The 24886-nt window shown below is 36.2% G+C and overlaps 2 protein-coding genes across 2 annotated transcripts in view; one reads left to right on the top strand and one right to left on the bottom strand.

Annotated features, from left to right (window-relative positions):
* SLC15A2 (solute carrier family 15 member 2) overlaps positions 1–24886 on the bottom strand; it is a 779020-nt gene that overhangs the window by 363981 nt on the left and 390153 nt on the right. The gene's annotated exons all lie outside the window — the stretch shown is intronic.
* The window catches only part of POLQ (DNA polymerase theta), a 114660-nt gene that overhangs the window by 44651 nt on the left and 45123 nt on the right, over positions 1–24886 (top strand). The window contains exons 13-16 of the mRNA XM_004278543.3: positions 3686–3879; positions 4760–4884; positions 6177–6420; positions 20102–23211. Of these exons, the coding sequence (XP_004278591.1) occupies positions 3686–3879; positions 4760–4884; positions 6177–6420; positions 20102–23211 (3673 nt within the window). The remainder of the gene's footprint in view (positions 1–3685; positions 3880–4759; positions 4885–6176; positions 6421–20101; positions 23212–24886) is intronic.

The raw sequence follows: 24886 nt of genomic DNA on the forward strand, positions 1-24886 counted from the left end.
CTTCTCTTTAAAAACTTTGCCCCTAGCTCCTGTCGTTAGAGGACTCCTAACTGCCTTTGGTTTGGCACTGCCCAATTCTAATTGGTGCGTGCTCAAATAAACTCTTGAAAATTTTAATGTGTTTCAGTTTACCTTTTAACAGAACCTATTTTGGGTAGGTTGATTTTCTCTATTATTTTTTACTCTGTTTCATTAATTTCTGCTCTTTATAGTTTTTTTTTTTTTTCCTTCTTGCTTTGGCTTTCCTTTGCCCTTCAATTTGCAGTGTCTTAAGGTGGAAGATTAGGATATTGATTTTAGATCTTTATTCTTTCTTAGTATAGGCATTTATAACTATAAATTTCTTTCAAAGCACTACTTTCACTGTATCCCATAAATTTTGGTATTTTATGTTTTCATTTTTTATCTTCATCTGTTTCAAGGTAGTTTTTAATTTCAATTGTGATTTCTTCTCTGACCCATTGTTATTTAGTAGCATCTTGTTTAATTTCTACATTGTGAATTTCCAAAATTTTTTAAAATTTATTTTTAATTTCATTCCATTGTCAGAAAACATATTTCACATGATTTCAATCCTTTTACATTTATTGAGGCTTGTTTTATTGCCTAGTAGATGGTCTGTCCTGGAAAATGTTCTATGTGGCCTCAAGAAGAATGTGCATTCTGCTGTTGCTGGTTGAAGTTCTACAGATGTCTGTTAGGTCTAGTTGATTTACTGTATCGTTTTCACCTTCTATTTCCTGTTGATCTTCTTAGTTTTTCTTTCCACTGTTGAAAGTGAGGGTATTTAAATCTTCAACTCTTATTTTTGAATTGTCTGTTTCTTCATTTCTGTCAAGTTTTGTTCATGTGTTTCAGAACCCTGTATGTATTTACAGTTGTTATGTTTGTTTGTTGGATGGGTCCTGTTGTCATTATAAAATATTCCTCTTCTGTGAACTTTTTTTTAGAAGTCTATTTTATCTGATATTAGTCTAGTTACTCTGGCTTTGTTATAGTTGTGGCTTGCATGTTTTCACTTCCTTTTACTTTTGACCTGTTGTATTTTTGAATCTGTAATGTGTCTCTTATAGACAGCATATAGTTGGATTCTGGTTTTTTTCTTATCCAATCTGTCGATCTCTGTCTTTGATAGATTATTTAGTCCATTTGCATTTCATGTTACTATTGATGTAGTTGGATTTACATCTTCCACATTTTGTCTGTTTTCTATATATCTCACGTCTTCTTTTGTTCTCTTGTACTTTTACTGATTTCTTTTGAATTAAGCAAAACTTTCTAGTATAACATTTAAATTTCTTTACTTTTTCTCTATATTTTTTGAAGTTATTTTCCCAGTAATTACTCAAGGGGTTAGCATATACAGCTTAAAATTTATACTTACTTAATCCCATTGAGATATAGAAACATTATTCTTGTATAGCTGTATTCCTATTCCTTTTTTTTTTTCTTTTTGGTGCTATTAGTGTTATACATGTTACATCTAATCTACATGTGTTACAAACCCAACAATACATTGTTATAATTGTTATTTTATACAATTTTATGTCTTTAAAGAAGCTGAGAGTAGAAAGGAGAGCAAATGTATACATATAAAATTTGTTATATTTACATTTTTATTTAAGATTTGTGCTTCCCTTTTTTTGTTTCTATGGATTTAGTTACTCTCTCTTGTTATTTCCTACTTCAATATAGCTTTGCTCCCATCTGCCTCCTTTGGGCTGTTATTGTCAAACATTTTGTATTTTTATATGTTTTATACATACTGTTTTGTACAGTTGCTTTTTAAAGTCAGTCAAGAGAAGAAAAGAGGGGAAATATGCAATAATACTGTCTTTACAAGTACCCATGCAATTACCTTTGTTGGCACTCCTTGTTTTTCTGTGTGGAATTAATATACTGTTTTGGGTCACTCTCTTTCAACCAGAAGAACTTTTCTTTAGTAGTTCTTGTAGGCAGATCTGCTAGCAACAAATTTTGTGTTTATCTGGGAATGTCTTTGTTATGCCTTTATTTTATAAAGTTAGTTTTCCTTTATATAAGATTCTTTGTTGACTTTTCTTTTCTTTCAGCAGTTTGAACACGTTGTTTCACAGCATTCTGTCCTCCATTGTTTTTTTTCTTTTTTTGCAGTATGCGGGCCTCTCACTGTTGTGGCCTCTCCTGTTGCGGAGCACAGGCTCCGGACGCGCAGGTTCAGCGGCCATGGCTCATGGGCCCAGCCGCTCTGTGGCATGTGGGATCCTCCCGGACTGGGGCACGAACCCATGTCCCCTGCATCGGCAGGTGGACTCTCAACCACTGTGCCACCAGGGAAGCCCTGTCCTCCATTGTTTTTGATGAGAAGTCAGCTCTTAATTTTTTTTGGTTTCCCTTGTATATGATGCATTGTTTTTCTTTTGCTGCTTTCATGATTTTCACTTGGTATTTTACATTTTGACTCTGATGCATCAGGGTGTGGGTCTTTTTGAGCTTTCCTAGTTGGAGTTCACTTTTAGTCTCTGGCATATGTAAAGTTTTCCGTTAAATTTGGAAAGGTTTTAGCCATAATTTCTTCAAATGTTCTTTCTGTTCCTTTCTGTCTTCTTCTGGTACTCTCATTATGCATGTGTTGGTACACTTTAATGCTTCCCACATTTCTCTGAGGCTCTGTTCATTTTTTTTTTCCTTTTTTCTCACCTCTCAGATTACATAATCTTGATGGATCTATCTTCATGTTTGCTGATTCATTATTCTGCCAGCTTGCATCTACTGTTGAGCTCTATAGTTAATAGTTCATTTCAGTTGTATTTTTTAACTTTAGAATTTCCATTTGGCTCTTTTTTTTTAATCATTTCTCTTTATTCATATTCCCTACTTGATGAGACATTGTCATCATACTTTCCTTTACATTATTAAGCATGTTTTTTTTTTTTGTTGCTGTTCTTTGACCATACTTTTAATGTCTCTTTGAAGTCTTTGCAGATATTTCTGACATCTGGAACCCCTCAAAGGTGTTTCTTTTGCCTGCTTTTTCCCCTGTGTTTGGGACACATGTTTCTGTTTCTTTGAATGTCTCATTGTTTTTTTTTGTTGTTGTTGAATACTGGACACTTCAGATAATAAATATATTATAGCAATTGTGAATATTGATTCCTCTTTCCCCTCCCTGTATTTTCTCAGAAGTCATACAAAATACTTAAGATTGTATTTAACATCAGAATACCGAGATTAAAAGTGTCTATGATTAAAGTCCTTGGATTCTGTAAAATCCAGCTTGTGTGCTTAGTGGTCTCTTCTTTTCTCTTGTCAGTGAGTTGTTTGTGATTAAATGAAGTTTCCATATAAGTGAGGCATTATCATATTTAGAAATTTTTCCAAATACTGAAGACTTTGTTTGTTTGTTTGTTTGTTTTTTCGGTACGCGGGCCTCTCACTGTTGTGGCCTCTCCCGTTGCGGAGCACAGGCTCCGGACACGCAGACTCAGCGGCCATGGCTCATGGGCCCAGCCGCTCCGCGGCATGTGGGATCTTCCCAGACCAGGGCACGAACCTGTGTCCCCTACATCGGCAGGTGGACTCTCAACCACTGCGCCACCAGGGAAGCCCATGAGGCCTTTGTTTTTAACATGAAGTATACGTTTACGATTTTGTCCCTTTTGTAATGCAATAGTTTTAGGTAATGAATGATGCTTCTTCCCTTTAGGTTACACCTGTGTTTGAGGATTGGACTACTATTGATTGGTATCGATTTTTCTGTTTATGGGAGAAGTTGCCAGCTTCTATGAAACGGGTGGCAGAGCTAGTGGGAGTTGAAGAAGGGTTCTTGGCTCGCTGTGTGAAAGGAAAAGTAGCAGCCAGAACTGAGAAACAGCACCGACAAATGGCCATCCATAAAAGGTAAATATCAAGGAGCCTGGACTATCCAGTTTTTAACACAGTATTGGATATACAGTAGATGTTCAGTTTATTGTAATCACTTTCATTGTCATTAAAATAAAAGTTTTGGCTGAATATAGTAAAAATTTTCAACTTCTTGTATTTACTGAATTTATTGATATTTTAGTTTCTTCTTTGTAGCTTATAAGAAGCCACTATATATCAAGACTTTTCAAAGTAAACTCTTAATTACTTTCTTCCCTTAAAGAAGATATGATCAGAATTGCCAACTTAGTGTGGCTCCATTTGAGGATATGGTTTGTATCATCCTTTGAATTGATTTGTTACCAGTAGGGAAGAGCCAATTAAAAGATTCAGGTGGGGAAATTGTACAGGCTTTAGCTTCTTTGAAATATAATAAAATTATTTTTCTTAAAGCATTAGTCTCATATTATTTACATCATAGTCAAGTGTAAATTTTGTAAGGATTATATACTTGGCTTATTTGTGGCACAATTGCCTTTCACATCAAAACTTCTTTATAACCAAATTTTGATTGAAATATGATTAGGTGATATAATTGTGTATCAAGTGTTCTTTAAAATTTTTGTGCCATCATATTTCTTGAACCCAGTCTCATTTCTTAAAATTAGTTAGCATTATTGAAATATGAACAAAATCTTTTTGTTATACAGATATTAGTTTTTTGCTATAGTACTAACGTATGTTAGAATTTACGAACATTGAGCTCTTTGTCCACTAATCCTATATCCTATTAGGAATCTTCTCACCTTCTCACCCTCTTACCTTTTTTGGTTCTTTCTTGTTTCTCAACATACATTGTACTTTCATAGTAGACATAAGTGACCTTTTACCATACTTTTGGTAATTTACTTTCTAGGTTTTTTACCAGTCTTGTGCTATTAGATTTAATCAGTGAAGTTCCCTTAAAGGAAATTAATCAGAAATATGGATGCAGTCGTGGACAGATTCAATCGTTACAACAGTCGGCTGCTGTTTATGCAGGTCAGTTAAACAAGTGTTCCCACATTTATTTAAGACTCTGTGGTTTGAGGTCAAGTTAAGATTACTTTTTTTCAAATTCCATTTTACTGTAGGTTTCTCTAAAAGTGAGGGGATCATGTTAAGCCATAATTTTATATAGTTCCTGTCATCATCAAAACACCCAAAACTATGACTCCTGTGGGCTCAGTTACCCTGCTACAGAAGACTGGCAGCTGGCTGAGTGTCTGGATCTTGGTCCCCTTCCATTCCCTAGCAACCTGCTGACCATCGCTCTTCTTTCTGTTTTTCTGTCTTTTTTTTTTTTGGTGGGGGAGCATATTGTAAGAAGAAACAGACACAGTTCTCACTGGTCTTCATTTTTTCATCAAGTTATTGATTAATACTTGTTATTGTGGAAGATGGCAAGTGGAGAGGGCTTTCTGGACTTCTGTCTCATTGTTTTAAATATCTGTTCTCTAAGGAAATACTGGTCTTTCTTAATAAAATTAAACTCTTATCTTCTAAGCTAGGCAAACAAGGGAAGTTCTAGGTCTGATTTTACCAAGAAATCCTTAAGCCCTTAGGAGGGAAATCCTGGGCTGCTGGAGAGTGTGTTTACATATGTAAGAAGTTTCCTTGTGAAATTGTGTGCATGAGAGATTACCGAGGGAAAGATGCCAGGAGAGGGTAGTAAGAAGGGAGAGACTTACCCTTCAACTCACTGGCATCAAAGATCTCAGATTACCTCTAGGGTTAATGTTCTTGTAGGGAAGTGATTTTCTTAATGACTTGAGACTTGGCTACTCTGGCCTCTTTATTTCAAGAGGGTATAGCTATCAAGCTGGGCAACCTTTTTTTTTTTTTTTATGAAATTATCAATGGGACTTTCACTCTTTGTAAATAATCCTCTCAGCACTTGACAATTTAAATTAGCTCTCTTGTTTTCCTCTAGGTGAAAAGAGTTCTTTACCTGTTTTAAGAGTTCTTTCTTCTTTAAAGAAAGTAAGGAAAAAAATAGAGAGAGGCAAACTAGTGAGGGCTTTTTGTTTGTTTTGTGTTTATGTGCTGTGCCTCAATTTTTTCAAATGCAAGTTCATGATTAAGAAAAAATGAGATGATATTTAATGTGTCTAGCCAATTAGCTAGGCCCTTAAAGATGTCTGCTCTCCTATTATTTTATACCTTGGGCCTGTTAAACTTTATAATTCTGCAGAAAAAATAACAACAGCAGTGAAATAAAAATACATCTCAAGAAACGGAGAATTGGTCTAGAAAGAATTTTTAATTCAATAAATATTATATGAATATTCTAGGGATGATTACAGTGTTTTCCAACCGCCTGGGCTGGCACAACGTGGAACTACTACTGTCCCAGTTTCAGAAGCGTCTTACATTTGGCATCCAGAGGGAGCTGTGTGACCTGGTCCGGGTATCCTTACTTAATGCACAGAGAGCCAGATTCCTCTATGCTTCTGGCTTTCTTACTGTGGCCGATCTTGCCAGAGCAGATGTTGCTGACGTGGAAAGTGTTCTGAAAAATGCTGTGCCTTTTAAAAGGTAAGAAAAACCCCTTGTCTACATATGTTATTAAATGAAAACAGGTCAATTTGTAAATAATAGATAATATACTAAAATATTTTTCCCTTAGATAATATCGTGCCATATTTGGTATAAGTGGAAGAAAATGTGGCTCCTTTTCCCCTTGAGGATTACTTTTTTCTTTTTTTGTATGTTTAAAATATATTTTATGACTTTAAAGACACTTCTAAATGTATCATAACTCTCTCCTAGAAAGTTTGAGTAAAGTTAAGTTACCAATGTTTCTGCTTTGATGGATTTTAGTTCTCAGTATATATCCAGGACTCATCTTAGATTTTCTTCAGGCAAGAAAACTTTAAAATATACTCTTCTTGAATATTCTTTGGAATACTAGTCCCTCAAAAACAGTTTATGAGAAGAGGACTTCTTGATGTGTGTGTGTGTGTGTGTGTGTGTGTGTGTGTGTGTGTGTAAGTGTGTAACGAATTCATTGAATGGGCTGGACTCAGCATATTATCAAGGAATAGCTTAATTATTTTCTCAACCACTATTCTTTGAACTCACTGTTATATGGAATCTTAGCTAGATTCTATAGCTGTTTAGGCAGTTTCAAGTATTAACAGTTTTATTTTCAGGTTTTAAAAATTTGTCCTAAATTAGAGCATTAATCTCATTTCCAGTTCAGTGCTTCTTTCCTCTTTGGTTTGACACATGCTCTGAAACTTGAAACATGTGTGAAGGGATGGGAGCATAGTCAAAGAAAGGGCCTCACTGCGCAGTGCCATCTCACATCATGGGCTCTACTCCGTGTACTTCGGCAGCAACGGCAGGTGTGATTCCTACTAGTGGGCCCTAGTACAGCATGCACTACAGCCAGCATAGCTATAGCTGTATAGCTACCTCTACCTAGATTTTGAAGGATGAAATTGCTTGGAGTCTTAAGCATATGCAACCCAAGCAGAGAATGTGGAGCTGTGGGGGCAGGGTCATCCCCTGTGACCCCAGATTGGCAGATCCATTGGTGGGAGATTTTGTCACTTTGGGGTGTGCCTCTGGCTGAAACCTACATAGAGTATGCTTTAAAACCTACTTGTAAAGGTGTTGATCTCCTCTGGAGCCTGTGATTTTCACAGAATCTTTGGATATATTCATAGTTGCTTAGAAATATGTAATAAAAGACCTGAGGTGAAAAAATTCAGATGTGGGAGTATCTCTGTGGTAACAGCATACCACATATCATACTTAACCCTTCCAGGGAGTCATCTGAAGTCAGTACACATTTTTAAAAATTTAATTGGAAAAAATTTGTAAACATATTTTGGAATCTCTTCTGTGTGATTCTAAAGCTATTATTGCCATGACTATGATTCTTCTGAAAGCCCAGAACCTTCACTGATCAAAATTAATGAAACATAGTAATATGAGAAATCAACATTATCTGCCTCCTCATGTGACATACTGAGAAAGACACAACATTACTCCTGGAATATTTTTATCAAAAATGTCTAATGTAAATTTAACTGTAGAGAAACATCAGACAAACCTAAATTGAGAGACATTCTACAAAATAATTGGCCAGCACTTTTCAAAAATATCAAGGTCACGGAAACAAAGACTGAGGAGCTGATTCCAATTAAAGCAAGCTAAAGAGACATGACAACTAAATGTACCACCTTACTCTAGATTGGATTAGAAAAAGGACATACTTGGAACAATTGGTAAATTTTGAGTAAGGTGTGTAGATTAGATACAGTATTGTATTAATGTTAATTTTCTGAATAGAAACTGATGTATTTGGAGACTGGCCACCCTTTCAGTGCCCGGTACGTAAAAGCCAGAAAACCCATCCAACATTCAGATTGTCTCAAATAGCTTGCCATTACCAACAATCTGTAATGAATTACCTTGTGCATATGTATTTTCATATTGTTGGTGATGTTTCTTCAGAGTAAATTCCTAGATGTGAGATTTCAGAAGGTAAGTGCATATATATAGATTTATTAGATTCCAAATTGCTCTGCAGAAGGGTCTAGCCAAGTTACACTCTCACTAGTCTATTACCCCTCAGCTCACCAGTAGAATCCATTGTTGGACGTTGTTAAAAAACAATATTCAGCTGAGTAAATTTGAAGATCCAACTAGCTTTATTAGGTGATTCATGAATTGCAGCATCCAATCTAGGAACTAGAAGGGGTTTTACTAAAAGATGGAAGGTTTTTGTAGGAAGAAGGATAGGGCAAAGGAGCTATTAGCAAAATAAAAGAAAGGATTATTTTTATACCAGGGCAGCTTTTTGGGGGTAAAAGGGAAAGGCAAGGGGGTTTTATCATGCAGATTGTATCTTGGGGGTGGGTGGGGGTGCGGGGGGGTGGGGAGGGAGGATGGACAGATTACCTCTTGGTGCTGACCAGGAAATTCTAGACTGGTTGATTAAGATTACATTTCTGGTGAAGGTCAAAACTGCAATTAGGTTAGGTATTAAATCTAGGTTTGGTATCATGGGCTTTAGCCATTTGGGGCCTGTGGCTTTTCTCTTTAACAGTTCCCTCCTTTTCATCATACTCTCAGCCTGAGAGATGTGATCAAAATTTAAGGCATTAGCTTCGCTCTCAACTACTGCTCTGCAGCTTTGTTGATCTTTGTTGTGCTATCCATAGGTCATGACGTCTTTGATGAACTCCTGTGATATTCACAGGCCATGACTTCAGGTTTGTTACCAAGTCCAAGCTTGTTCTGCTGCACAACAGACCAATAAATCAGGAGATGAGGTGTTGAGGCAAGGAATAGCGACTTTATTTGGAAAGCTGGGCATCCGAGAAGATGGCAGACTAGAGTCCTAGAGTACCATCTTATCTGGGTCTGGATGCTAGTTTCTTTTATAGAACAGAGATGGGGAGGAGGTGAGGAAGTAAAGTAAAAAGGCTCTAAGTCTTGCAAAATATCTTCTGGTTTGGCCAGCGTCTGGGAGGAGATGTGTTAATTTCTTCTTTCTTGCAGCCATTCATGGGCGGGCAGGGGCAGGGTGTTTCCCTGTGAGCTGAATGAAGGCACTTTGGTTTAACATTGAGGCAGAGGGGCAGGGTTCCCCAAGGGACGCCACTATGTATGCTTATAGCTATAAAGAGCATCCTTTTAGTGATTATAGTCACAAAAGCAACAGGAAGCAAAGGTTAAGTAAAAGAAACAGATCCAACATGGAGTCAGATTTTGTTCTTCCCTGTTACAGGTTCACAATTTTTAAGGTGGCTGTTCTCCTCATTTCTTTTCTGATGTTCCACTCAGGGAGATCACTTCTCTGCTGGTCAGTGGCTGTGAACATGCATTTAAAACTTTTGAGAGAATCCAATGTGCTGATGTTTATGACAGCTATAAATAGGATAACTCCCAGTATTTGGGGTGTGCTTCAGAGCCATAGTCCCCAAGACCCAAACCAGTCAAAGACACTGTTGAAGGAGTCACCCTTTTAAGCCAAGTGGCTTACTCAGTGATCTTACATAATTAAGTTTCAGCTTCACCAGAAGTGTCAATCCAGGTACAACAGATGGTATTGGTCATAGCACAGACACTTCCCTGCTCAGCTAAAAGATTATCAAGGGCTATCTTATTATCAAGAGCAACTGTGACCAGAGAGTCTAAGTATTTTTGTTGGGCAATTAGTGCCCTAGCAATGGAATCTGCAATGTTCTCTAAGAGTTGAGGAAAGGTTCCTGATTATATTCTTCTTTGTTTTAACTCCTAATCAGGGAAGTAGACCCTGCCAAAGGAAGCAGTTCTTGAATCATGAATCCTCCTGTTAGACCTTTTCTAGAACAGTTAGGAGCACAGTTAGATAACCTAAGACGCCTAGTACAGTTGTGTGCCAGCCATATGGACATTCATATGGGCCCAAGGAGAATGATAACCACCACAGACAAAGACAAGACCTGTCGGGATGCAAACCATTCCTGTTAAGGAATACTGATAAAAGATTTATTCACAGGGACTGCTGCATTTACCTTTTCAAGCCAGGAGTCAGTCAGGTTTTTAGTGCATGTGGAAAGAGAATCTCCCATCCTAAAATAGAGTTATCCTAAATACTGAAGCTTATCCCTTCTTAGTAATGGCCTGGGAGATACAGATGAGGGTGCTATCTTTCCAGGCCAATGCCAGAGTGAAATTAAGAAAGAAAAGGAGAAAGGGTTTCATGTTTAACTAAAGCAAGAAGACTTGAATCTGGTGTCTTGGGTGAAAGCAGTAGACATCAATATCAGTGACTTTTCTTACTCATCATTTTGATTCAGGGGTCTCCAGTGTTGTGTAGGACCAGATGTCAGGTGGTCATCCTTAGCTGTGAGACATGTACCCAAGGCTCAATGCTTTCCATAATTTTGCATCAGTGTCAGTGGTCAGGAGCACTTGGTAAGCTCCCTTCTGACAGGGCTCAAAGGCTGCCTTTGTTCTTAGTGATGTCAAATCAGAAGGGTGGGAGAAAATTGGAAATATTAATTTGGTGAGTTGTAGCCAGATATTTAAGGACACTAGAAGAATTCAGGATCCAGTCCAGTTTACAGGTATGTAATAAAACCTCAAAGACAATTAACAGGACTAGAATCTAATACTATCTACAAAGGTGCAAAGATAATTTTTCTCTCTTTAATTACCCCTATATTTTTTTTAACCAAAGATAATCATAGTAAAACTAATTTGTTTGCATTAAACTTGGCCTGATTATTTATATAAGTACAGCAAGAATAATGATTGACCATATAAGTCCTTTTTTAAGACTGCTTTGCTGAAACCTTGTAAGCAAGGTACCTGGTTGATTTTGTTTTGAAGCAGTTCTTTGAAGCTATCTGGTCATATCTGAGTCTGTGCACACCTTTCTCAAATATGACATTCCAGTCAAAGCCTTGGTAATATAGCCAGTGTTTCTAATTGTATCCTGTTATAAGGAGAACAGATTGTTATTGAACTTATGCAAGCAAATAAATTGTTAAGAGAGTAAGAATATTCACTGAGAGTTCCTGAATTCTGGAGGGATCAGGTGGGGAGAAAATGTTTCATCTTTGTTCACAAAGGTATACTTTACCAAATTGTTGTTAAGTCATAGATAGCTTAAGAAAAGGTCTCCTTAAATCTGGAAGAACAGAAACATTAGAGTATCCTCCTCAGGTCATGTAGTCCTATGTAATTAATACTTTTTCTGCTTGAATACAGTTTTTCAAGGGCCCAGAGGGAGGAAGCCTAAGGCCTTTAGGGACACAAATAGTTGTTCTTACATATACTGTGGTGGGTGAAGGAATGGGAAAACAGAAAAATGAGATTTGTCAGGGAGCCAGGAAGAACCATGAGGCCATCTTGGTTTTCCCACAGCTCCAGCTGTTTGTTTAATTTACAGCCATTGTTTACCCATCTTAGTTTCTCTGATTCAGGAGCAGACTGTCGTCTGTTATAAGGACATCAGGTCTGGCAGTAAGCGGGTCATTTTTGGAGAAGTAGAACGAATCTCATCAACACTTGCCACAATCTTTATATAGATTCTGTTGCCTTTACATGAAAGTCAGCTAGGTCATTTCCCTGTTACTCAGGTTCAATATTTTTAGTGTGAGCCTCAATTTTGATGAGTAATTTTAGAAAGTAAGTGAATAGCAGTAAAAGGATTGTTTACTTGTTACCCATTTCTGATTGGGGTCCCAGAGGATGTCATACACCATTTTAAGATAATGACTAGAATTATAAGTTAGGATTATACCAGGATATATCAAGTTTCTAGGAATTTCACACAATTTCTAGAACACTTACACACCTAATCAAGTACAACATAAAGAAGGCTTAATGTTACTTCTTGTTTGGTAATGGTTCCGATGTTATTTAACATATCAAATAAGCCTAACATCTTTTGAAATGTTCCAGGGGCCTCTGAAAAATTTCAAAGTTAGTTTGTGGTCAAAAGACATCATTCAGAATTTGATTTGGGGAAGTTTGTCAAAGATATCAAATGGTTTGGACACTTGACTAAATAGGATCACAGGTCCATATGAAACAATACTCGATTGTCTATTTAGCAGATGAAGGAAAATTAAGTTCTAGTTTTATATAAGTACACTATTGATATTAAAACTTAATTTTTAAAATGCTTATAATAAGTCAGTTTTAGCCAGCTTGATTACACAAGGTAAAATCTTTTCTCTCTTCAGTGAAGAGAGAAAAGATTTTTGTATGCCTTTAGTTTACCCTTTATAACCAGAAGCTCTAGTTCAGACAAAATTACTCTCATTTCCCTTAACAAAATGCATCTTCATTCCTCATGCCTTTTCTTTTCGTTGTTTTTTTAAAAAATTAATTAATTATTTTTTGGCTGCGTTGGGTCTTTGTTGCTGCACGCGGGCTTTCTCTAGTTGCGGTGTGCAGGCTTCTCATTGCGGTGGCTTCTCTTGTTGCGGAGCACGGGCTCTAGGGCTGCGGGCTTCAGTAGTTGTGGCTCATGGACTCTTGAGCACAGGCTCAGTAGTTATGGCACATGGGCTTAATTGCTCTGTGGCATGTGGGATCTTCCTGGACCAGGGCTCCAACCTGTGTCCCCTGCATTAGCAGGCAGATTCTTAACCACTGTGCCGCCAGGGAAGTCTCTCATGCCTTTTCTAGCCAAAAGCATATCGTGCTTTTCTTGCATATGGAGATGTTTCCTTTGTTGTTTCTTGTAGCTTTAATTACATATATTAGAATTTTTAATCTTTTGAAAACCTTAATTTCTGGCTAAAATTTAGGAACTAAACAGTTGTGGACTCTTACACTAGCATTCCGAAGCTTGGCAAAATTATAAGTAATCTTTGTAACTTCTAGAAACATGTGCTTTCTCATAGAAACTTTCTTAGCATGGCACTGTTGACTGAAAAAAAAAAAAAAAGCGCAATGTGAGAGTTGTGAGTTAAGTTTTATTTGGGGCAAAATGAGAACTATAGCCCAGGAGACAGCATTTCAGGTAGCTCTGAGAAGCCGCTCCAAAGAGGTAGCGGGGAAGGTCAGTGTTATATGACTTTAGTGAAGGGGGGTACGAGCAGCCAAGCACACATTTTGGCAGAGGCTTGCTGCTAGTCATGAGGAGCAGGCGTCACTGTTAATGATTTTAGTGCTTTTCTAGATATGAGGAATGTAAGAATTGGGCTCATAAAATCTCCTGAAAATATCTATCTGAAGACCTTTTCTGCCAGTTTTTCCCAGAGCATGAAGTGCCTCATTCCTGATCTCCACCCTGAACTCCTTTCAGGGGGTGTTGAAGGTCAGCAGCTGCAGCAGCTCATGATTTAATCCTTGTAGAGGTAGATGGCAAGTGCCAATAGTTGGCAGCACCAAACATGCTTACTAATAATCCCAAATTTTATCTTTAGTTTTTAAACAATAGAAAGCCAAAAGTAGATAAAGCTGTGTTCAGTAATTAATCTTTCACCTATTTTATCTTATTTGGAATGATCTAAATGTTCAATAAATTTCCATTACTTAACCTAAGCTTAGCAAAACTTTAGGGTTTCAGGCTAAAGATTTGGAAAACTTATTTCAAAAGTTCACCTAGAAAATCTTTTTATTCTACTTTTATTTATTTAATTTACTTGCTCTAAACAATTATATTTAGGTTACTAATGAAAATTTCATCATACCAAGTTATTTTTCTTGCTGACAAATTTGTTAGCTTAGGTAGAATAAAAATATAATTAATGCTGACAACTATTAAGACTTGTCTGTTTTAATTAAAGCGACAAACTTAAACTAGCTTTTACTTCCTAAAGATTATCTTGGATAACGTGATCTTGAAAAGCATTTGAGTTAGCTATATTCCTTAGAACTTTGGAGTAGCCAATCCTTACAAGCTTGTCTTTAAACCAAAAAAAAAAAAAAAAATACAGCTCTTATTGTACATCAACTATATTTCAAAAAAAAAAAAGATTACACTTCTGATGAAGGTTTAAATTGTATTTAGGTTATGTATTAAATCTAGGCTTGGTATCATGGGCTTTAGCACAAGTGATGCCATTTGGAGCCTCTGGTTTTTCTCTTTGACAAAAAGGTTTTCATTTTTACTAGTTGGATAGATGAGAAGTTGTATCTCAGTATGGTTTTAATGTGCATTTCTCTAAATGTGCGTGATGGTGAATATTTTTTCTTATTTTCAGGATTATTTAAAGAAATATATCTTTGTGAATTATCTGGTTATGTCTTTTCCTTATGTTTCTACTAGATTTTGGTTTTTACCCTCTCCTTTTTAAAGAGTCTTAGAATCTTTTCTTTTTAAAACGGATTAGGGTTCTTAGCCATTTGTTTCACATGTATATTTCATACATTTTTCTCAAAAACTTATCAATTGTCTTTTGACTTTATTGCATTGTTTTCACCATGCAGAATTTTTATTTTTCTTTTCATTTATTTTTTAGCAATCTTTTTTTTTTTTGCTTCTAAATTGTCATAGTTAGAAAGGTTTTTCATATATTGAGGTTAAAGAGGAATTCACACGTTTTCTTCTAGTATTTGTAAGTTTGCATTTGGATTCCTGATTCATTTAGAATTTAATTTTGTGTATGGTGTTAAGTCTGGATCCAATTTTATTTCTCAATGGTTCCCATTTATAAAAAAGTTTATCTTTGTCCCAGTGATTTGAGATGCCACCATCATATATTAAATATCCATATGTAATTAAGTCTATTTCTGGACTTTCTATTCTATTTGCTATTCTTTCTGTCAGTTAATGAGCCAGTACCATGCTTCTAATTATAAGGGCTTTATAGTGTGTTTTAATGTCTGGTAGAGTAAATTCTACCTTATGTTTTTTCAGTATTTTCTTGGCTATTCTTGCATGTTTGCCCATATGAAACTTAAAGTGCTTTTTGATATTGTATTAGAATTCGATTGAAATTTAATAGAACTGAAATCTTTATAATGTTGAGTGAACCTACCCAAGGATAGGTAATATCTTTGCATTGGATCTAGTCTTGTTGATTTTTCAGGAGTTTTAAAATATTTTCCTCATACAGGTTTTCAGGAGTTTTAGTTTTCCTCATACAAATTTTGTACATTTCTTGTTAAATTTATTCCTGTTTAATCATTATCCTGTTTTTAATTAGTGGCTCTCTTCTATGTCTTCTACATGGTTATTATTTGAATATGTAAAGGCTATTGAGTTTTATATTTTTTTATCGTGCTATTTTCTGAATACTTTTGTTTAAATTACTTTTATCATTGATTCTCAAGGATTTTCCAGATATATTGTCGTATCATTTGCAAATAGAATTATTTTACTTTTTCCCTAACAATTCTTGTGCATCTAACTGATTTATTTGGTCTAATTGAATTAGCTAATAGCTCTAATAGGTAGTGGTAGTAGACAGTAGTAATAGAGATAGTGGACATTTTTGCTTTGTTTGTGATCCTAGTGGAAATGCCTCTGCTACCCTAGTAAGATACTGACTTCAGGACTATGGGGTGTGTGTGTGTGTGTGTGTGTGTGTGTGTGTGTGTGTGTGTGTGTGTGTAATCATTTTAAGAAAATGTCCATTAATTGCAATTTTCTCGTATATTTTTTATCAGGAATGGGTTTTAAATTTTGTTAAAGGCTTTTTCAGTATCTATGGAGATAGTCATAGGTTTCTCCCCCTTTACATCTCTTAGCATGTTATATTAATAGATTTCCTATATTGAATCAGTTTTATGTTCCAGAATAAATTTCACTTGGTCGTGTTATATTATTTTTTTACATGATGTTGGATTCTATCTGCTAATATTTAATATAGTATACTTTTGCATTGTTATCCATAAATAATATTAGTCTACAGTTTTTGTATGTGTATTTTGCACTGTCTTTACTCAAGTTTTCATATCAGACTTTCGTCATGAAAAACAAAAAGGAAGATTTTCTCTTATTTTCAGTACTTTGGGACTGGTTAAAGGTTTGATATGATTACCCTATGAAACAGTCTTGGATGGTGCCTTTTTATGGGGTTAATTCTCTGATCACCTTCTCTATTTTATTTTTTCAGAACTTAATCTCTTTAAGCTTTCTATGTCTAGTGGGGTCAATTTTGGTAGCCTTTCTTTCCCAACGAAATTATCTATTTCATCTGGATTTTCAAATATATTTTCATAGCGATCTATAAATTAGTCTGTTAGGAATTTTAAATATTTCTTCTATTTCATTGGCTATGCCTCTTTTTTGATTTATTATTTTGTAAATTTCTGCTTTCTGTTTTCTTTTTGATCAGATTAACTAGTAGTCTATTTTGTAAATTTTAAAAAATCAAGTATTTTGTTTTACTAGTTAGGTCTATTAAAAAAATCTACCTCATTAAATCCTATTTTTTGAATTTTATTACTACCTACTGCTTTCTTTTGTTTTACTTTGTCATACTTTTTCTAGTTCTTTTTGTTGAACTAGGAGTTTAATTGGTTGACATTCATATTTTTATTGATAAAATACTGTGTGTTTTTATTTTAATACTATGAATTTAGTACTGTGAATTTTCCTGTGGTCTCTTATTTTAAATGTACCATAGATTCTGATATTTAGGGCTTTCATTATTTTTTTTAGGAATTATGGAATTTGCATGTTTTCCCTTTTTTGCCTGGGTAGAAGTTCTTTTTTGTTGTTAATAATTTTTAGTTTATTGCATTGCAATATAAGCATGTTGTTTATAACATTTCTACTTTATGGAATTCACTGGCAATTTCTTTGTTTCCTAATATATGATCAATACAAACTAGATAGTTGTATTCTCTATTATAAAAGTAAAATGTTTGAGATATTTTCACAAAATCTACCTTTTTGATTATGTTAATTAAGTCTTATTCATTCCTATTTATTCCTCCCTGCCAGTACTTCATCTGTCTTTTAATAAGAATGGTTTATTAAAGTCTACTAATTGTTAGTACACTTCTCTCTTTGTCTCCTTGTATCTCTTACAGTGTTTGCTTCACAAATGTGGTTGCTTGTTATTTAGAGTGTAAATGTTCATAGTAAATATGACTGATTGATAGTTATCTTTGTTGTGCTTTTGGTTTTGAGCATTAAATTATACCCTTCTTGGAATATCCCTCACTGCTTTCTTCTTGTTTCCCTTTGCCTGGGAATTCCTTTGCCCATTCCTTTATTTTTAGCCTTTTTGAATTACTTTGTTTTAGGTATGCTTTTTTGTACCACATTGAGTTATAGTTGTGTTTTGCTTTCTGAAACAAATTGAAGATCTTTTTAATAGATGATTTAATCCCATTCACATTTATCAATATGAATAACATGTTTGGTTTCAATTCTCTCAAATTATTTTATAATTATGTGTATTATGTGATATTTGCTGTTTCTTTCTCCACCCAAGCGTATTCTTTGGTATTTTATTTTTAAATTTAGAAAGGTGTATATTTTTGTTTTAATGGGTGCTTTTGTACTTTTTATTATATGGTTTGTCAAGATTTTAATTGTATCCTGTAATTCCTACCTATTGCCGGAACAACAGTCACTGACATTGAGCTTACTTTAACTTTCTTTTTCCCTCTCCCTTTTTCAAAGTGCATTCTTTCTACTTTATCTCAATATAAAACTTGCATACATTAATTTTCCACCTTTGCCTCCACCCTTGTGGGGGGGTAGGGTTGGAAGACTAATATAATCTACATTTTTAGTTATTCAGATTCTTACCATCGTTCTTATTTCTGAAGTATTCCTTCCTCTCTTGAGTGGATGAAACTTATCCTCTAGTAGCTTTAGGTTCCTTGAGGAGGGCTTATATAATATAGAATTCTTCAAGTTCTTGTGTGTTTCAGACAGATTTTCCATAACCTTAATATTTGAAGCACACCTTGGCTGCATAGAAATCCTTGGTCTATACTTTCTTTTATTGAGTTTTTTGAAAATGTTGTTTCTTTGCTTTGTATGCTGTTTTCGAGAATTCTTACGGGAGTGTGATTCTTTTGCCCTTCCAAATATGTAGGCCTTGAGAGTTCTTTTCTTTTCTTTCCTTTTAACATTTATTTGTTTATTTATTTATTTTTGGCTGCATTGGGTCTTCGTTGCTGTGTGTGGGCTTTCTCTAGTTGTGGTGAGCAGGGGCTACTCTTCATTGGGGTGCACAGGCTTCTCATTGCAGTGGCTTCTCTTGTTGCGGAGCACAGGCTCTAGGGTGCGTGGGCTTCAGTAGTTGTGGCACATGGGCTCAGTAGTTGTGGCTCGCGGGCTCTAGAGCACAGGCTCAGTAGTTGTGGTGCACAGGCTTAGTTGCTCCACGGCATGTGGGATCTTCCCAGACCAGGGCTCGAACCCGTGTTCCCTGCATTGACAGGCAGATTCTTAACCACTGCACCACCAAGGAAGTCCCGAGATATATTTTCTATATCTTTGAAGTTCAATAGTTTTACTAGGCATTTTAGTTAACTCTTGCTATGGAAGAAATTACTTAAGAACTTAGTGTCTTAAAAGCAACTAGTAAATATATATTTACTCAAAGTTTTTGCAAGTCATGAATTTGGGAGTACCTTTCCTCGTAGTTCTGGTTTGAGCTCCTCAGGAGGTTGTAGTTAAGTTGTTGGCCAGAACTGTAGTCATCTGAAGGGCTGACTTAGATCTGCTTTAAAGATGCCTCACACACATGCTGGCAGGTTGGTGTTCATTTCTCTACGTGAACTTCTCCATAGAGCTGCTTGAGATCCTTTTGCCATGATGGTTGGCTTCCCCCAGAGTGAGTGACCCAAAAGAGAGCAAAATGGAGACTGCAATGTCTTTTATGACCTAGCCTCAGTTTTTAGTTGTTTTGGGTGAGAGGCTAAATTGGTCCCTGTTATTTTATCTTGGTTGTAAACAAAAGTTTCCCAGCTTCCATAATTTTTATGCCTCATCCTGTTTATCTTCTCTTCATGGTACTTCAGTTACGTATGTTTGACCTTTTAGGGTGTAGAATCTATTATTTTACTATGAAGAGCACTGATATTTTGTCAGTCAGCTTGGCTAAGCTCAAACTTTTCCTGTTGTAGGCAATAGCTCAAATCTCTGTTCAGTTGTTTAGACTTTCACCTAGCTGCTTGGAGTCTCTCCACACTTGCATAGTTTTGAGGTCAGCCAGATATTTGGGGAGAATTTGTATGAAAAATATGGGGTTCTCCTTCTCTGGGTCTCTCAATTCTGAACTTTCTCTCTTCATTTTGAATCTCTTGTAGTTACTCTGAACTGTCTTTCAAATTCTGTCAATAAACTCCAGGTTTCCATTTAAAGACTCTGTCTTAGTGAGGCCTTCCCTAATGATGCTATTTAAAAACTGCAGAACCACCTATCCCTTTCTGGTGCTTCATTTTTTTAACATCTTTATTGGAGTATAATTGCTTTACAATGGTGTGTTAGTTTCTGCTTTATAACAAAGTGAATCAGCTATACATATACATATATCCCTATATCTCCTCCCTCTTGCATCTCCCTCCCATCCTCCCTTTCCCACACCTCTAGGTGGTCACAATTGTGCTTCAATTTTTTACACAGCTCTTATCTATCACCAGTTGACACAGAATGCATTTTAACATTTGTTTACTTTCTGATTTCCCCAACTATAATGTAAGCGCTATGAGAGTAGATACATTTCCCTCTTGTTCAGTGCTATTTCTTCAGTTCCTAGAAAAGCTCAGATTGATGCTTAATAAATACTTGTATTAATGAATGAATCAATGCATTAATTTATTTCTTTTCCTACCTCTTGTATAGTACCCGAAAGGCACTGGATGAGGAAGAGGAAGCAGTTGAAGAGCGTCGGAATATGCGAACTATTTGGGTGACTGGCAGAAAAGATTTAACTGAAAGGGAAGCGGCAACTCTTATAGTAGAAGAAGCCAGAATGATTCTGCAGCAGGACTTAGTTGAAATGGGAGTGCAGTGGAGTCCATATTCCCTTTTAAATTCTGATACACACTCATTGACCTGCAGTGAATCAGAAGTAAAAGAACACAAATTTATACCCCAAACTAAGAGTTCTTATAAAAGATTAGCATCAAAGAAAAAAAGTAACACAATATTTAATGATTCTTCTGTTACTCATTTACCAAATACAGTGCAAGATTTAGATAAAAGTAGAGAGCATACAGATTCCTTTTATTATAAATTTCAGGATGGGCATCAAGAATGTCAGTTGCATTCCATTTCCAGAGCAAAAAGACGGGCTTCTTTGAGTATAAATAAAGAAAAGCTAGGGACCTCTCTGAACGAGGGGAAAGTAAGCACTACGAAAGTTGTTCAGACTCTCTCATCTGAGAAAACAAAAAAAGAAGCTTTGAATTTCAGTTCAGAAGAGATGAGTACAACCTCTCAATCTTGGAAACATAGTAAGCATCTAAAACGATCTAGAGACAGTAGCCCTGTGAAAGACACTAGGATGTGTAGAATCAATTTACAAGAACAGACTCTGTCTAATCCTATTCATTGTGAAGAGTCATTTACTTCAGATGAGAAGAATATGGAATTTAGAAGTCCAGAGCCATTTGCTAAAAACATATCTTTCTGTGCTGAGGGAAGATATAGCAAAGTATCATTCCCATCACAAACAGAACAAAGTTGTTCAAGGAACAATAAAGTATCTAATGATATTCTTGTGGAATATTTTATCACAGGATCCCAGAATAAAAATGTGACTCATCAAGCCACCAGTGTGGTTAGTGAAAATGGAAGAGGATTAGCTGTTGAATCAGAAAAAACAAATGAAGTGCTGATACAAAATGATTCAAAAAACCAGCATGTTAATGTGAAACACCATGACACCCATCCAATTAACCAGTGCCTGGAAAAGCAGTTTGATAAACAGACAAATACTTACACCAAACTGAAAAAACCAATAGCAAGACAAATGCCTTATGAGAAAGACAGCAGTTATATGAATAGGGACTCAAATGTTGTTATGAAATGTGAAAGTACAAAGTTTAATGCTGAGGAAAATAAATCAAGTAATCTTCAGGTATCAGGAGATAACATAAGCAGCACTGAGATATCCAGTGGAGTACATCTACTAAGTGTAGTATTTGGTAAATCAGGAGGCCAGCGTGAGAATATTCTGAATACCCTTAGAGTACAAGTAAAAACAGATGCTTATGCAGCAGACAGAACTAAAAATAATCATGTTTCTGACTTAGGTTTAGATCTCTGTGATTTTGAAGATAGTTTCTACCTGGATACTCAGTCAGAGAAAATAATTCAACAGATAGCAACTGAAAATGCCAAGCAAGAAGGAGCAAAGGATACCAGCCTGGCAACAGGAATGATGCAGAAGAGCCTAGACAAACAGAGCTCAGTGAGCTCCTTTCAGAAAGAGATTCACTTTACTTTTCCAGGTGAACAACATTCACCAGGAATGACAAGTCATTTGAAACTTAAGACTGTAGATGCTATGAAACAAAGCACTGATTCACATGGGGTTGATAACCTGACTCCAGAAAGCCCAATTTTTTATTCTCCAATATTAATAGGGGAAAATGACCCATGTTTCAAAGGCAATGAACTTTCTGTTACTGACTCCCAATTAAATAGTTTTCTTCAAGGTTATCAAACACAAGAAGCTATGAAACCAGTTATACCTCTGGTTCCTAAAATGAGAACTCGTACTGATATAGAAGTAGAATGTCTGCCAGTTCCTGAAACAAGTTTGAATTTGAGTGGTAGTTTACTGTTTGACAGTTTCAGTGAAGAGTACCTGGTAGAAGAACAACCACCTGATGTACAAGCAAAAGAACGCCTTCCTTCTGAAATAACTTCAGTCCATTTTGCTGATTCTCTGTGTCTACAACCAGAGGGCCCAATTAAAAAATCAGATGTGAATGAGAATCAAGATAATCAGCAGCCATTGTCTTGTTTCAGTGATGAGTCTACTGTATTTTCAGAAATGGATTCTGCTCAGATGGTTGAAGCTTTGGATAATGTAGACGTATTTCCTGTCCAAGAGAAACATAATACTGCAGGATCTCTTAGAGTATTAGAACTGAGTGATCCAGTGATTGTGGGTAATGATTATTCCCAAAGAGAAGTAATTGGAGGAGATAAAGATAAAAGGTCTCAAAAATCCAAATTTACTGGGACAAGGCAAGATAATTCATTCATATGGTCAGGGGCATCATTTGATTTAAGTCCAGGACTGCAAAGGATTTTAGATAATGTGTCCAGTCCTCTAGAAAATGAAAAGCTAAAATTAACCATTACAGACTTGCTCAGTTTGAAAGGAAAAAACACAGAGGTAAATGACAAACAGGAAGTGATTTCAAATTTGGAGACAAATAAAGTGCAAGGAATTCCATTATCCCCTAATATTGTGGTAAAAGGCAATATTGACGCACTAGAGAACAATGTCATTCATGGTGAAACCTCCTCCCTCTTGCCTTGTAAAGAAAACTGTATAGTTGATGATAATGGACTCATTCCTCCTATACCATCTGCTTCTAAGTTGTCATTTCCAGGTTTTCTTGGAACATCTTCTGTAAAACTTAAGAAAATTAGTGGTGGTTTACAACTTGGTGAAAGTTATTCATTTGGCTCACCTTCAGATAATAAAAACTGCGATTTAAATCCAGAGACTAGAAATGGTTTCAAAGATGACAGTCCTATTGGAGACACAAGTTTTTCACCGCAGTTATCACAGGATGGATTGCAGTTAACTCTAGCCTCATGCAGTTCAGAAAGTTTGGCCATAATTGACGTAGCGAGTGACCAAACTCTCTTTCAAACATTCATGAAGGAGTGGCAAAACAAAACTCGATTTTCCATCTCATTGGCTTGTGAAAAGATCAGTAATTTGACATCTTCTAAAAGTGCTACTATTGGTGGTAGGTTTAAGCAAGGTAAGATTTTTTTTTTTAATCTTTTACATTTTTATGTAAAATAGTGGACTGAGATGGGACTGAGACTTTTCAGTATTGGATATTAAATGTAATAAGTGTGTTCAAAGTTTAATAAGTTTCAGGCTTCCCTGGTGGCGCAGTGGTTGAGAGTCTGCCTGCCAATGCAGGGGACACGGGTTCGTGCCCCGGTCCGGGAAGATCCCACATGCCGCTTAGCGGCTGGGTCCGTGAGCCATGGCCGCTGAGCCTGCGCGTCCGGAGCCTGTGCTCTGCAACTGGAGAGGCCACAACAGTGAGAGGCCAGCGTACCGCAAAAAAAAGTTTAATAAGTTTCTCCTATGTGGTTTTATATGTGGAACAGCCTTATTGTTCAGCACAACTAGATTAAAAATAGTTACCCTCTGGTATAAGAGATGGGGGACCTCTGGACACATGGGCAGGAGAGCTGAGCAGTGAGGCCAAGAGCTCAAGCTGGTAGACTGAAAACGTGCACACCACTAGGACACTGTTTGTTCCTCTGGCTCTGATCCATTGTTGTGCCTGGGGTCTAATCAGGCCTGTGTCTGCCTCCTTCCAAGCAGGCCAGAAATCCCATCTAAACAGCCTTTCTATAGCAGCTCCCCACAGGAGTTCCATACCAGTGTTGTCTCCCAGGACACTGACCCAGCAGCCAAGCTTATTGCTGGTGGGGACACCACAGTTGGTATGGCTGGTTCAGAGGCCAGCATTAGAACAGTGTTTGACAGATTGATGCTTGGGTGCCAGGCATACATACATACAAACAATACCTCTTCTATGCCATTCTGGGCTCTGCCTTGTCTGAGGCCATAGGGCCCTTCTGTTTGGTTATCTTCCTCATCTTCCTTTGTGAGTCTCTGGAGGTTTCCTGTACATCCCTGCTGCTTTAGCTCCTGGTCATGCCTGGTGTTAGAGTGTGCCAAGCTTACCATTAAACACAGCATTTCTCTAAGAAAGAAATCATATATATATATACATCTGTGTATCTATATCTATATATATAATCATATGCATATATTAATGTATATTAGTTAGAATATAATTTTGTAAAATTTAAGATGTATATTTTGAAAATGGATCAGACTTGTTATGGTACCTTAATGGTGTGACATGGTTTGAATTTAATTAATTAAAGTATAGCTGATTTACAATATTAAATTAGTTTCAGGTATACAACATAGTGATTCACTATTTTTATAGATTATACTCCATGTAATGTTATTGTAAAATAATGGCTGTATTTCCCTTTGCTGTACAATATATTCTTGTAGCTGATTTATACATAGTAGGTTGTACCTCTTAATCCCCTACTGATATCTTTCCCCTCCCCCCTCCTCTCCCCACTGGTACTCCCCACTTCTACTCTTCTCAAGTAGAACTTGTACCTCTACTGATAGTCATGAAAGCCTCAGAACTCTTTCAGGTTTTCAGAGAATTGAAACTTTTGGTTAAATAATGCCATGTATTCCTGTCTTATTTCATGGAAGTAATGATTCAGTATTATGGGGGATAGCTGTAGTCAGCTTGACAATCTGTTGTGGAAATCAAAGATATGATCAAATTTCTTAAATCTCTATATTTATGAATGAGTTTGTTCATAAAGTTCTGAGTATTTGTTTGATCTTCAATTCAGGAAGCATATGTGTTAATGACAAGT

The sequence above is a fragment of the Orcinus orca genome, chromosome 5 (assembly GCF_937001465.1).
Source record: "Orcinus orca chromosome 5, mOrcOrc1.1, whole genome shotgun sequence".
In the NCBI taxonomy this organism is placed as follows: domain Eukaryota; kingdom Metazoa; phylum Chordata; class Mammalia; order Artiodactyla; family Delphinidae; genus Orcinus; species Orcinus orca.